The 14,111-nt window shown below is 39.7% G+C and overlaps 1 protein-coding gene across 1 annotated transcript; it reads left to right on the top strand.

Moving 5' to 3' along the window:
• Positions 1–436: 436 nt before the first annotated feature.
• Positions 437–10,599, top strand: LOC117251960 (lymphotoxin-alpha). Its single transcript, XM_033618550.2, has 4 exons — positions 437–1,139; positions 5,577–5,607; positions 5,739–5,792; positions 8,707–10,599. The coding sequence occupies exons 1-4, from the start codon at positions 927–929 to the stop codon at positions 9,114–9,116; spliced, it is 708 nt and encodes a 235-aa protein (XP_033474441.2). The 5' UTR covers positions 437–926; the 3' UTR covers positions 9,117–10,599.
• The last annotated feature ends 3,512 nt before the right edge of the window (positions 10,600–14,111 follow it).

Raw genomic sequence — 14,111 nt, 5'->3', positions numbered from 1 at the left:
ATTTCTAAAACTGCTGGCTCCATCAGTCACTAAGACACAAAAGTATGGAAAAATAGGGCTCAGTGTTCAAAAATACTTAAGTTTTCCTTTAATGTCCAGTCAAGTTCTATTAGACTTATAATTAGTATAAAGTTGCATAATGTTCTTCAGAAATATCAGTTATTTTTATTTTCATGTAAAAATGTTGCATCAGTGCTTTTATTATGCTGACTAGATCATATGGCTATGATTGTGGTTTGATGACATTATAGTTAAACTGACAGTATTTTTTAATTTTAATTTGTTTCACCTTCAGAGGAATGCAACGTTTTCACTATGACAGGTATGAAGTTGGCTAAAGTGCTGTCTTGACAGTCGTCATGAATGAGAAGTAAATCAGCAGGCAGGGGCAGATTACCTCAAGGAGGCCGATTTTATATTCATTTACAAAGACAAACCAGTGCCACTGGTATTGGCGGAGAGTGATTATCTTGTCGTTCGTGTCGGCTCTTTCTCCTCGTCACGGCACATATTAAAAGCTCAGTCGGTACTGATGGGGTTGCCTCTTACAGTAAGGGGTAAGAATGTGAGGGATAGCTGTAGAAAGTCATGTCGTGATATGGGACTACAAAACTTCCCCCATTAAGTCCTTTGTTGGTTTTGGTTGTGCACTTGTCATTAGAGGCAAACTAATCGAACCCGTGGGATCGGGGGTATGCAAGCTATTATTCACAATATAATGGATGTCCCATGAGAGGAGGCTGCGGAAAACTCACTTCAGAAAGAGGAAGTTCGTGTCTGACTCCTGACACTAAGTGAAACTCGGGTAGCCTAAATCGAGACTCCTTAACATTGCAGTGGTTTTCAACGTGGGCGACACCGCGCTGATAAATGGAGATGTAGGATGGGAGCCGGCGGCTGATCCGTGAATAGCCTAAACCAGCTGCATGGAGGAAGAGGGCTGCTGCTACTGCGGAGGGGAGGCAGGACTACACCGGCCAAAAGCTTTTCAATTTCTCCGCCAGACAGAGACACGACCACGGCGAACGGCTCAGTTTTTCGTCGTGGCGCTCCTTCTACTGATTTCTGTGGCTCTGGCTTTGCTGATAGTGATCACGGTGGTGCTCGGAGGGCGAGATCATCAGTCACCGGACAGCCAGGTAACCTTTACATAGCTCACCTGTACAGTCCACCAGCTCACATGTGCTGTTGTTGCAAGGGGTTGGCCAAAGCTGTTAACTAGTTTATAAATGGGTAGTTCATTTAAAGGCTAACCAACGTTACGCAAGTGGTCTGTAGTCTGTGAATTTACCGCTGTTGCCTTAAGGCTAACTTTCAATAAAAAAATGTTTCGCAAACATTACATTAGGATATTTTCTTTCTAAATGGGTCAAAGTTTATTTCCTGTTGTAGTGTTTGGTAACGTTGGCTTTAAATTTGATCCAAGTGCTCTAGCAACGAAAGTCCAGAGAAGTAAACCGTAGCCTAGTTTATAGGAGCACCTTAACTCAAACGTCATAAAATGCAGCTATAACAAGAATTAGACGAACTTACTCTGGTGTCAATGTTACTTTGCAGGCAACATGCGTCAGTGTTTTTACATCAACTTCTACTCACAAAAACTTCTGTTTGGTCCTTTACAAAAATGTAGACTAGGGTTAATTCAGGGTGAGTGGGACATCAGGTTGGGTGGGACAGTATAAGTAAATTGGCTGTATTTTCTCCCCTGGTCATTGAAAATAAAAACTTTTTTCTGCTGAGCCTTGCTGTGAAACCACATTATCAGAGTTGCTTACACTCATTGGTGTGATGTCACATGTGGGGGCGGGGCCAACATCAAACAGGAAGTTGACCCTGCATAACCCAAGGTGAGGAAAATGATTTTGATTGTTATGATCATAAGGTTATAAAAAATATTTTAGCCAGGATATTGCAGAAATATTTGCTGGAAACATGAATTTGATGCACTTCTACAATAAAATCAGAAAAAAAAGAATGTTACGATTATGTTTATATTTATGGAATTGGGTTATTTTTATGTCTTGGGTGGGTGGGACAGCATGGTTTTGGGCGAGTGGGACAGCACCAAAAGACACTGGTAATGAATAAAAATGATCAATCCTGCCATAGGGAATCATTATATATGTTCCAGATTAATAGTTCCTAACCTTCTTGTGTGTGCAGACCCAAAATCTACCACACAATTGTTGATGGAGCACCTCAATTTTGCTGCTAGCCTGACTACCTAGCTAGCAAAACAGCTAGCATAAACAGCAAGTGTACCCAGCCTACTAGGGATGCATGATAACAGATTATTTCCCAGGATCTAATTTGCAGATTGTCCCCAACTCTTTAAGCCTATTGTTGATGATAGGATATATAGAGGAACACACACTTACGGGCGCACGCACACACACACACACACACACACACACACACAATGAAATTTTGACCTGAATTCTGATAAATGTATCCATGAATTTTTGTTTGTAGGCATGTTCAATAAAGGTAGTCTCGCCACCAGACAATCAGAGATCTCCGCCTTCTGATAGTCTGGGGACACTCCTTTCTAAAGTGTGATCAACACACCGGCGAAAATGGCCGGCAACAAAGCAACACCTCTTGCATTTTTTTTAAAAGGACACAACCTCCCGGAAATGTGTGCTCCCCCTTTTCTCGTCGGCAAGGAAACAAACACACAGAGAGCTTGAAAATGGATGCCGAGAGATTTAACTCCATTTTATCAAACTTGTGCTCAGTCCACAAGATTGTGGAAATGAAGGACTTACAGCGACTTGAGCCATTTTGTGCTGCTACACGTGTTTCTAGTCGGACTATGTTTACGAGCACAAGAGTTCAGCGAGCCACCGAAGGACCGCCCTGCGGATTTACTATTGGTTCTGCAACATAGGGAGTTTTTTTTAAACTCTGAAATTGTATCCGCCCATCTAAACACAAAATCAGGGAGAAAGTCATCAGTCTTTAGTTAAGCAAAGCGTCTAAAGACTGACTTGTGAGTCTACATTAAAGGTAGCAGGCTAAATCAGTGATCTGATGTGTTGTCCTACTCACCCAAATTTCACACACAAAAACGATTTTTAGTCAGTTCACAAAAAAGGGTATGCCATGCATCCATGGAATATAATCAGATCTTCTTTCCTCCTCAGATGGATAGGTAACATCTTCAGCATTACAGAAATGTATCATATGTAGGGTTATTTTTTGAAATCCATAGCCAGAAATCTCACACAATGCAGAAAACCGAAAACTGCCCTACTCACCCTGAACTCACCCTACTTATTTAAAATTAACTATGAATTGGCAGTAGGCCTACGCTACAAAGAATGCTTCATTGATTTATATGGCCACAACAGACTGACAGTTGGAATAGCTAAAAAAGATTTTATAAACATACACACACATATATATATATATATATATATATATACAGTTAGGTCCATAATTATTTGGACAATGATACAGTTGTCATCATTTTGGCTCAGTACACCACCACAATGGGTTTTAAATGAAACAATGAATACCTGCTTAAAGTGCAGACTCTCAGCTTTCATTTAAGGCTTTTTTCAAAAATGTAGTATGAACCGTGTAGGAATTACAACCATTTCTTCACACAGCCCCCCGACTTTAAGGGCTCATAAGTATTTGGACAAACTAACATAATCATCAATTAAACAGTCAGTTTTAATACTTGGTTGCAAATCCTTTACAGTCAATGACTGCCTGAAGTGTTGGACACATAGGCATCATCAGATGCTGGGTTTCTTCCCTGGTGATGCTCTGCCAGCCCTTTACTGCAGCCGTCTGCACTTCCTGCTTGTGTTTTGGGTGTTTTGCCCTCAGTTTTGGCTTCAGCAAGAAAAACGCATGCTCAATTGGATTCAGGTCAGATGATATGACTTGGCCATTGTGCACCATCTGCACTAGTCTAGATTAGTTTGAGGGTGTAGAGATCAGCATAATAATTGGGTGGACCCTGTTTGTTTCAATTTCAATTTCAATTTTATTTATAAAGCCCAATATCACAAATCACAATTTGCCTCAGAGGGCTTTACAGCATACGACATCCCTCTGTCCTTTGGACCCTCACGCAGATAAGGAAAAACTTCCCCCAAAAAACCCTTTCACGGGAAAAAATGGTAGAAGTAGTGGAGTTATAGATCTATTACAATATTTAGATATGAAAAATACTGAATTACTAGTCCATACCCATTGAGTACAGCATACCATACCATGACTTAGTCATACCAAAAATTAGAAGAAAACCCACAACATTCAGCCACAGGGGGAGCCACAGCGATCTGTCGCATTTTAGCCATTTTTAAGCATTTTTCTGTTGTTATAGCGCCACCCAGTTGCCAATTAGAGTTAAATTTCTCCAGTCACCTTGAGGTGTCCTGTGTGGTCATATGCCTACAAAGCTGTGTGGTGATCGGTGAAACCCTTGAGATGTTATACACCTTTATGTGATGAGCCACGCCCTCCGCAATATTCATTGCCTTATAGAAGCTCAGTTTTAGTAAGTTTTCCAACTTTTTCCAAGAGGGAACTTTAGATATTGGTCCCTAGATTATGTTCACCCAGTTTCATGCAGATCAGTCAAACTTCCTAGGAAGAGATCCATTTGAAGTGTTTTTTAAAAAATTCAAAATGGCAGAAAATCTATATAACCAGAAGTTATGGGTTCTTGGGGCAAATTTGTTCCTCATGGGGAGAGGTATCTCTGTGCAAAGTTTCATGTCTCTACGACATACGGGGCATGAGATATGCCCATTCAAAGTTTGCAATCCTGATCATACTGAAAGCACAGCGCAGAGCGGCTGGATGAGACCGACAGAGAGTAATGCATCCTGGTTTTTATAAAGAATCTCATCCAAAGTCTGACAAAAAGTGATACTTATACTAAATAAAAGGACAGAGGGATGTTGTATGCTGTAAAGCCCCATGAGGCAAATTGTGATTTGTGATATTGGGCTTTATAAATAAAATTGATTGATTGATTGATAAATAAGTCACTTTCCACTGGTGAACATTTGACTGTTAATTGAGGCAATTTCATGTTGTGAGGAGGAGCTCTGCAGTTTGTCTGCCTCTCTCACTGCACTGAGAGAGGCAGCATACAGCATCCCTCTGTCCTTTGGACCCTCACACAGATAAGGAAAACCTTATGTGTCCCATTTTACCTGATGTCTCACCGTCCCTGACTTCACTGTGGCCTGTATGACCACTTCATGTCTACAAAGCTTGTGTTTACTGGAGCAGTATCAGTCATGTATGTGATATTGGTCCATTTACTGTAGCCTATATTTAAATCAGTTTGTTTGTTTTCATATATATTGTTATATAATAATATGATTATGTAAATACAGCTCTTTAAAAGATAATGAAAACATGTTCACGGATTCTGATACAGATATTATTGTGAATCCATAATATAGTTACAATTGTGTCATTATAATGCACACTTGCGACTGCATTTACAGTACTGTAGTATTCTTCTTGACTGCACTATTTTAATTTCTTCTATCATTGCTGTTAATTACAAAAAAGTTGCTAAGACTGTGTTTGTTTCCTTCCAGCTGTTGACGCAATCTGAGAGGCTTTCATCAGGTAAATATTTTGTTCAGCATTCCAGTTAGATAAAATGCATAGTTGATTTCTGGCCAGAAAAGATCAAATGGGCTTGGAAAAACAATCATCCATCAATGTGTGTTAAACAATACTTTAAATCTCTCTTGTAGGTGACAGACAGCAGCAACCCAAAGACTTCAAGAATCCAAGTGCAATGCTAACAGGTACAACAGTGCAGTAGTGTAAGGCTGCCATGATGAGGGGTGTACTGAACACCTGTTTTCCTAGAAAAGCACTAATGTTTGTTACCCCACTGGGGTTGCACTGGCTAAAAATGCTGTGGATTGACCAGTTTGACCAGTTAATTATGTTGTTGGTTAAAACAAACACACGGAGTGCACTGTCTCTCTCTCTCTCTCTCTCTCTCTCTCTCTCTCAATTCAATTCAATTCATTTCAAATGGCTTTATCTCTCTCTCTCACCCTCTTTACTATACATCCAACATGCAGCTGCTGGTTAAAGAGTTTATACTGAAAATGCACAGAAATACTAATTGTTGTGCTTTTAAGAAACAAGCCTGATAGATTAATTTTGCTTTTGTTAAACACCTGACAAAAACAAGTAGGCATAATAAAATTATAACACATTTTCTCTCACACTGCAGTGCAGTGAGAGAGGCAGACAAACTGCAGAGCTTCTCCTCACAACATGAAATTGCCTCAATTAACAGTCAAATGTTCAGCAGTGGAAAGTGACTTATTTAGTTTAAGTATCACTTTTAGTCAGACTTTGGATGGAATTCTTTATAAAAACCAGGATGCATTACTTTCTGTCGGTCCCATCCAGCCGCTCTGCGCTGTGCTTTCAGTATGATCAGGATTGCAAACTTTGAATGGGCATATCTCATGCCTTGTATGTCGTAGAGACATGAAACTTTGCACAGAGATGCCTCTCCTCATGAGGAACAAATTTGCCTCAAGAACCCATAACTTCTGGTTATATAGATTTTCTGCCATTTTGAATTTTTTGAAAAACACTTCAAATCGATCTCTTCCTAGGAAGTTTGACCGATCTGCATGAAACTCGCTGAACATAATCTAATATCCAATATCTAAAGTGGCAAAAGTTGGAAAACTTACTAAAACTGAGCTTCTATAAGGCAATGAATATTGCAGAGGTCGTGGCTCATCACATAAAGGTGTATAACATCTCAAGGGTTTCACCGATCACCACGCAACTTTGTAGGCATATGACCACACATAATCTGAGGGGACCCCTCCATTATTGACCCAATCTAACAAAATGGGGGCGCTACAGAGCTAATTTCTTATCTAGGCCTAACCACCATATCAGTTTTTACTAAACTTGGTAGATATGTAGAACAGGACGCCTCAAGGTGACTGGAGAAATTTGACTATAATTGGCAACTGGGTAGTGCTTTAACAACAGAAAAATGCTTAAAAATGGCTAAAATGCGACAGATCGCTGTGGCTCCCCCTGTGGCCCAATGTTGTGTTTTTTTTCTAATTTTTGGTATGACTAAGTCATGGTATGGTATGCTGTACTCAATGGGTATGGACAAGTAATTCAGTATTTTTCATATCTAAACATTGTAATAGATCTATAACTCCACTACTTCTACCATTTTTTTCCCTATGAAAGGGTTTTTTGGGGGAAGTTTTTCCTTATCTGCGTGAGGGTCCAAAGGACAGAGGGATGTCGTATGCTGTAAAGCCCTCTGAGGCAAACTGTGATTTGTGATATTGCGCTTTATAAATAAAATTGAAATAGAACAGTTTGGGCCCTGCTTATTATGGTTAATTTTTCATACAGGGTCCACCCAATTATCATGCTGATCTCTACACCCTCAAACTAATCTAGACTAGTGCAGGTGGTGCAGAAATATTGCAACCCCAACCCCCCTGCCAATTATGTGTCTTTCCATGTTTGCTCACCCATTTTAAAACATAATCTGGCACCCATATCTATATCTATATCGTTGTTGTTGTTGTTGTTGTTTTCTTTACTAGTTTACTGTCTTCCTTTTAAAGGTCCAGCATGTAGGATTTAGGTGAATTTATGTTATCTAGTAGAGAGGGTTGCAGATTGCAACCAGCTGAAACTTCTCCTTGTTAGAATTTCTTCAGCGTTCATTGTTCAGGAGGTTTTTACTGGGAACTGAATTATCCGCAGAAGTCTCTTCCTCTCCAAAGCAAACAGACCAGGTGATTAAAATCAGTTAAAACACTGAATAAAGCTGTTTCATGTTACAAATCAGTGTTTCTCCTATGCTGTTTGGCACTTAGGAGACAGGACACTAGCCTAGCACCTGCTAATATTTGTTCACCTTTTTTCTGCAATGACTTACAATCCAGATGTTTAGGAGGTTTTTACCGGGAGCTGAATTATCTGCAGAGGTCTCCTTTCTGTCCAAAACAAACAGACCCGATGATTTAAACCTGTAAAAAAGCTGAATAAAACAGTATAACTCCAAAAGAAATCACTGTTTTCTGACACTGCTCGTCACAGAGGGGCTTTTAACTACAGTCACCAACGTGAAAACATGAATGGCCCTATCTACAGCCAGTGTTTGGTCTACTGTGGAAAAATGGTGGTGCAACACACTGATCTCCGTAGACGAGGGCCCACTCTGTGTGTAGACATAAACAGCTCATTCTGAAGTAATAGAAACACAACACTTCTTATTTTCAGGTGACTATACACTAAAGAAAACAAACTTCTTATAAGCTGTACAGAAATGTAACGAATTGAAGAATAACAACAAAAAGTGTCTTAGTAAGATGTTCCACTATTGTTCTCCAGAGCAGCTTCAGTGCTCCTCCGCATAGATCCTAAGTCTCTGGAGCACCACTGAAGGGATGATCACCATTCTTCCCAAAGACATTCCCTCATTTGGTGCTTTGTAAATGGTGGTGAAAAACTCTGTATAATCTTTAATAGGTGTTCAGCTGATTTGAGATCTGGTGACTGCAAAGGCCATAGGATGTCATCCACATGATTATGCTAGGGGAGGGAAGGTGGAAGCACAGGGCTGTGACATATTTCATGTTATAAAGAAATGATACAGGTGCAGAAACATTCATAACCTTATTTTTGCCTTTCTGCTCTCATCCTCAGCTCCTAAAGGCAACAACACTGTTGGGGAATATCTTGCATGGGAGAGTGACGAAGGGAATGCCTTCTGTCATGGAGGGTTCAGCTACTCCAGCGGGAACCTCGTTGTGCCCAGGAAGGGCATCTACAGAGTCTTCTTGCAGATCACCTATGAGGGCGCGGGTTTGAGTGATGAGCTGAGACTCAGCAACACAGTGTTTGTTATCGGGGATAATTACAAAAACAATGTGCAACTCCTGTCATCAGTCGAGACAGTGAGTTGCAGCATGAAGCAGTGGAGGAAATCCCTCTATACAGCCGGCTTGTTCTCCCTGGAGGCTAACAGCAGACTACGCGTGACATCATTGTACCCTGAACTTATTGTTCTTGAGAAAGAATCCCAGGTGTTTTTCGGTGCCGACCTTGTGTCTTAGTAATCCGGTCAGAATTACCTCAGTCTGATCTTGAAGTTGTTTGCACCTTCAACTCCTTAGGAACATAAGGGAAAATACCAGTGTAGCTTTATGATTTCTTTTACTATTACTGTTCATGAGAACCCACTGATGACTCTGCAGCAGCAAGAAGCTACCAGTATCTGCTTCGCTGTAGGTTGTTTGCTTTACCTTATTGAAGCTAACCCTGCCTTATTTTTAACTCATTAATATCATCTTACAGAGACTTACAGTAACGATGGCTTAACGATGCCTCAACACTGTTCTATAGAGCAGATACATTTTCTGAACAGCATCCTTAATATTTGTAACTGCACATGCTTCTGGCAAAATAGGCACTGTCAGCTGTATTGAATATATCCTATCCACTTAAGCCAATGTTGGGGGTCGCGGGGGGGCTGGAGCCTATCCCAGTTGAAATTGGGCAAGAGGGGGGGTACGCCCTGGACAGGTCACCAGACTATCATAGGGCTGACACATAGAGACAGACAACTATTCAAGCTTACATTTACACCTAGAGGCAATTTAGAGCCACCAATTAATCTGCATGTCTTTGGACTGTGGGAGAAAGCCAGAGAACCTGGAGAAAACCCACGGGGAGAACATGCAAAGTCCACACAGAAGGGCTCCCCCAGCTCAGGATTCAAACCCCCCACCCTGGGTCCTAACTGTACCACCATGCCGCCACTACTACCAACCAGACTGAGCTAAATGTGAGGCTTCAACAATAGTGTTGAACAAAAAGGGACTGTTCATGTAAACGGTAGTTTTCATCGTCTACCTACAAAGAGGAATAGATTGCCACCCTTACTGTACAACGTTAATACTGTAGTGTCAGGTTTTAAAAAATATAATACACTGTTTCGTATTTTTGCACACACCCTACTTTAATGCATACACTACATTTTCACATGCTTGGAATGACATAAAAATGATAAGAGATATATAATCAGAATGTGCCTAAGAGAATGATGGCTACAATGACAGGTCTGTCATCAAACTTCAGGGCAATATCCCTATCTGACATTACTCTCAATCTTCATTAGTAAATTACCTGTCATTAAAAACAAACTTAGCAACATATCTTCAATTATGTGTTTAGTCATGTAGGCTGAGAATGTTTTACTGATTTTACTGTTAACCTTCTTTCATATCATATACAATGAATGCCTGAAGTTATTTATTTTACTACTACTTTATATAACTAATATTAGTGAAGTCTGCTGCTGAATTTGGGGTCATGTTTCAGTCAGTAGAACTCTGATTTAATAAGTCAGCAGGTATAAAAAGGTGTAGACTGTGTTGTTAAGGCAGACGAGCTGAGCAATAGCTGGGACACATCAGGTTTATTCATTTCACTGTTGAATGTTCGCAGAATGTGTTGGTGTCTGTTTATGAGTCTTAAGAAATCATAAATAATCTTTTAGTAGTAGTTGTTCTTCATCAATAAAAAAATTCCAGCTTCTCATAGTTCACTGTCAGCTAAATATCTGAATATCTGTGATTTCAACTGTTGGTCGGACAAAGCAAGCACTTTGAAGACACCACCCTGCATTATGAAAATACTAATCAGTCTTTTAAAAGTATTTTTCTGACATTTTACAGACTAAAAAAATCCATTAACCAAAAAATAACAAACAGGCTGATCTGGTGTCCTGACATAGAAGAATTTGATTTTTTCACATGGAATAAGTAAGGGCCCAGAGATGTCATGACAATTTGCTTATTAGATGACAGTATTTCTTGATTGCAAGTGCACATTGGTATTTCTGTAGATTAAAGGTCAGGGTATCATTGAAAGCATTAGGACTCAAATTTTGGGGAACATAAATTTCCACAAAAAATTCTGCAGAATTTTGAATGTTAGTTTTCAAGATGAGCAAAGCATTGAACAAGGGGATATGTGGTTTTCAGAAACCCACAATGCCAACATATTTTCTGGCAACTGGGTTGGCAAGAAATATTGACCCCTGTCCCTAATATTGACTGTGTAAATAAGCTACTGTGACATCAATCATGAGTTTGTCTGGTTCATAGTAGGCTGTAAAGATGTTTATGTCTGCTGTAAAGTTAGGCATTTTAATATGGGGGTCTATGGAGATTTACACTGTTTTTGGCACTTCCTTACTGGCTTGATTTTTCAGCCTCAGAGGTTGCAGCTTGGTCCTGATTCAGCCAACCCCCAATCTTTTTTTTAAGCTAGAGGACATTTTTTGAAAGGTGTCACTGAAAATGGTAAACAGTTGGTCAGTCTCTCTTTTTCACCAAGATTAAAAATGAGTCAATAACTGTCATTTCAATAAGGAGATATCAATTGGAAATATGTAAAAAGTCAGCAGTGGTCAAAAACTTTGGCAATTAGACTCTACTTGTGTGAAGCATCTTCCTTAAACCTGAAGATAAGATTGGCTTGAGGCACACAAGCAGAGGCTCGAGGAACACAGATATGGTGAGGTAGGGTTTTATGAATGAAAGGAATTTTGACAGCACTTTGTAACACAAGAGTCAATAGTATTCCGAGAAGTCAAGTTGTTAGTCATTTTCACCATGTAGATTTTATTTGAACAACTGAATGTGATTAGTGCTGCAGGACATTAGTCACTTACAGCATTAAAGTCATTTGAATAAACACTCCAGATGAAATGAAATACCATACAGGGCTGAATTAGTCTGTTTTGCAATAGCTAACTCAGCAGGTTTGATAAGGGAGGTTTGAAGAGTAGTAAACAGTGCAGAGTTACTGGCAGCCCACGCCCACACAGTCCAGCTGCCATGATCACTTTTTTAGCTAAATGTGTTTATGGTTTATTATGTAATAAAGATGAAAAAAATGCAAAACCACTTTCACCACCGCCAAGGACAAACAAATTATTCTTATATATAGTCTGGTTCTGCCTTTCCAGTGTCAACATATATATGTTTTGAAGTAATGTTGAAAAAAATGTTGCAACTCATGTCTTTTTCAAAATGAAGAATAATCATCTAGTTTATAACTGCAGGGTGTCTGTGTGAGCAGCATGCAGTTGGCCCACACATGGTGACAGAATTTTTCCAAGTCAGGAAAGGACAAATTTGTACATTCAATTCAATGATATTTTAAAATTACACCTCTTGTGAAATTGACTTAGGAAATAGAATGTGCTGGAAATGTAAAACACATTTAAGTATATGCAAAGTGTGAAACACCTGAATGACGCTGTCGTCATCTCTGTCTGAAAAGTGATGGCTCAGAATCAGACGCACAACTGGCTGCATGTCTTGACTCAAGATGTTTGAGGAATGTCACAACAGTCTGCTGTTGGGTCATAAAGGATCATTATACACTTGCTGTATTTATGAGTTGATGAATTTGACTTTTCTCTCTGTAAGCTGTATAAAAAAAAAAAACGTGGAAAAAGTTTGCTTTTTGTTAGTTTTAATATGAAAGGTGCTGTTGTTGCTTAGCACTCTGTACTCTGAGTTGGTGCTATGCAAATTAACATTTTCCTACTGAAAGATATATGATTCATGTTTATTTTTATGTGAATAGTTTCTAAAAAAAAAAAAAGAAAGATTAATGAAAAGAAAAATGCTTTGATGACAAAACACAAAGCTATTTCCTTCTGTCTGTGGGGAGTGGAAATGTGGGGATTCATTTTTTGCCTGACTCTTGAGACATTACTTCATATCCCAAATGTTTCTCTCACCAGCACAGCAGCTCAGTTTGGGGATTTTGGCCTCAGGCCCTACAATGAATGAGTTAGGGCATACATCTGTAACTGCTGCAGAGCTGAAGGGAAGAGAAGCATGGCTCAGAGAATAAATGGCTTCATTATTATCATGTTTAAAAATTGTAAAATGTATTCATATGTTATTAAGCTTGTACTATCAGTGGGATGTACCAGATGAGATAGAAATGAACCATGTGCAGTGGCGCCCCCAAAAATTTTTCCGTGGGATGTCTAGATGAGGCCACTGAAAATCTGGAGTGGCACGCCAAAGCCAAAAGTCATAACTGAATTTGAAGAGTTCCTTTTTGCTGTTCAAGTGTATAGGCTAGTTAAATACTGTATCAATATGCAGAGTTAAGGAATCACATACTAATACATTTTGGTTTCTTAGGAGCCGTACATATGCTGCGTCTTTAACCGCCTGGAAAACACGAGGTCAGGCACTGCGTACTACTCTGTCTGTTGTGTGTAGCAGTGTAGTTGGCCTATTGTCCATGAAACAGCTGTAAAGCTCTGGCAGCCCTGCACTAACATGATCAACTTTTTCTCCATATCACAGACTGATATTTTGGATGAAGGGTGTTGGACTATAGTCTCATCCTACTCTCCAATGTGCTATGTGTGAGCTCAGTCCTGCGTGTTCTTTAATGAAGCAATAGGAGAAGATATTCGGTCTCAGTTAATGTAGTTTATTAAGCAGTAAAGGAATAAAATTACAGAGCTCTGGGTCTCAACTTCACGTCCCTGACGAACAACAAAGGTGTGTCAGTTCACGAAGTCTGACCTCCTGTCCTTTCCCTGACCCAGTATATTTGAGCGTAACAGAGTGTCATTGTGCACGCAAGGCGTTGTCCTCTTCTCATTGGCAGTTCCACTTCCTCCTTCACCACACCACGCCCCTGCCTCGTGTTAATCTGACTCCTTCCCACTGGCGGTGGGGGCGTGGTTCCTGTTTTGAAAGACAAGAGAACAACACAACTCCCTACACGTGCTGTACCTTACTATCTGTATATCACTTTCTATTCTTTTTACCATATATGAAACTAATTATTTAAGCATTGCAGTATGTGCTCCTCAGACTTCATGTCTCTTCCTCTCCTGTACTTCTCCACTTCTGCAAAGCAAACACATTCAGATCAGCTGAAATCATCTCAGTATTCTCATTGTTCACACATCTAAAACTTATATAGTGAAACACAACTTATAGTAAAACACATAAAATTATTCTATTCCCAACAAGGGGAAGATATCTTTTGGCTGAGATGTG

Source organism: Epinephelus lanceolatus, chromosome 9 (genome assembly GCF_041903045.1).
Source record: "Epinephelus lanceolatus isolate andai-2023 chromosome 9, ASM4190304v1, whole genome shotgun sequence".
Classification (NCBI taxonomy): domain Eukaryota; kingdom Metazoa; phylum Chordata; class Actinopteri; order Perciformes; family Serranidae; genus Epinephelus; species Epinephelus lanceolatus.
This window is presented reverse-complemented; position numbering and strand designations above follow the sequence as displayed.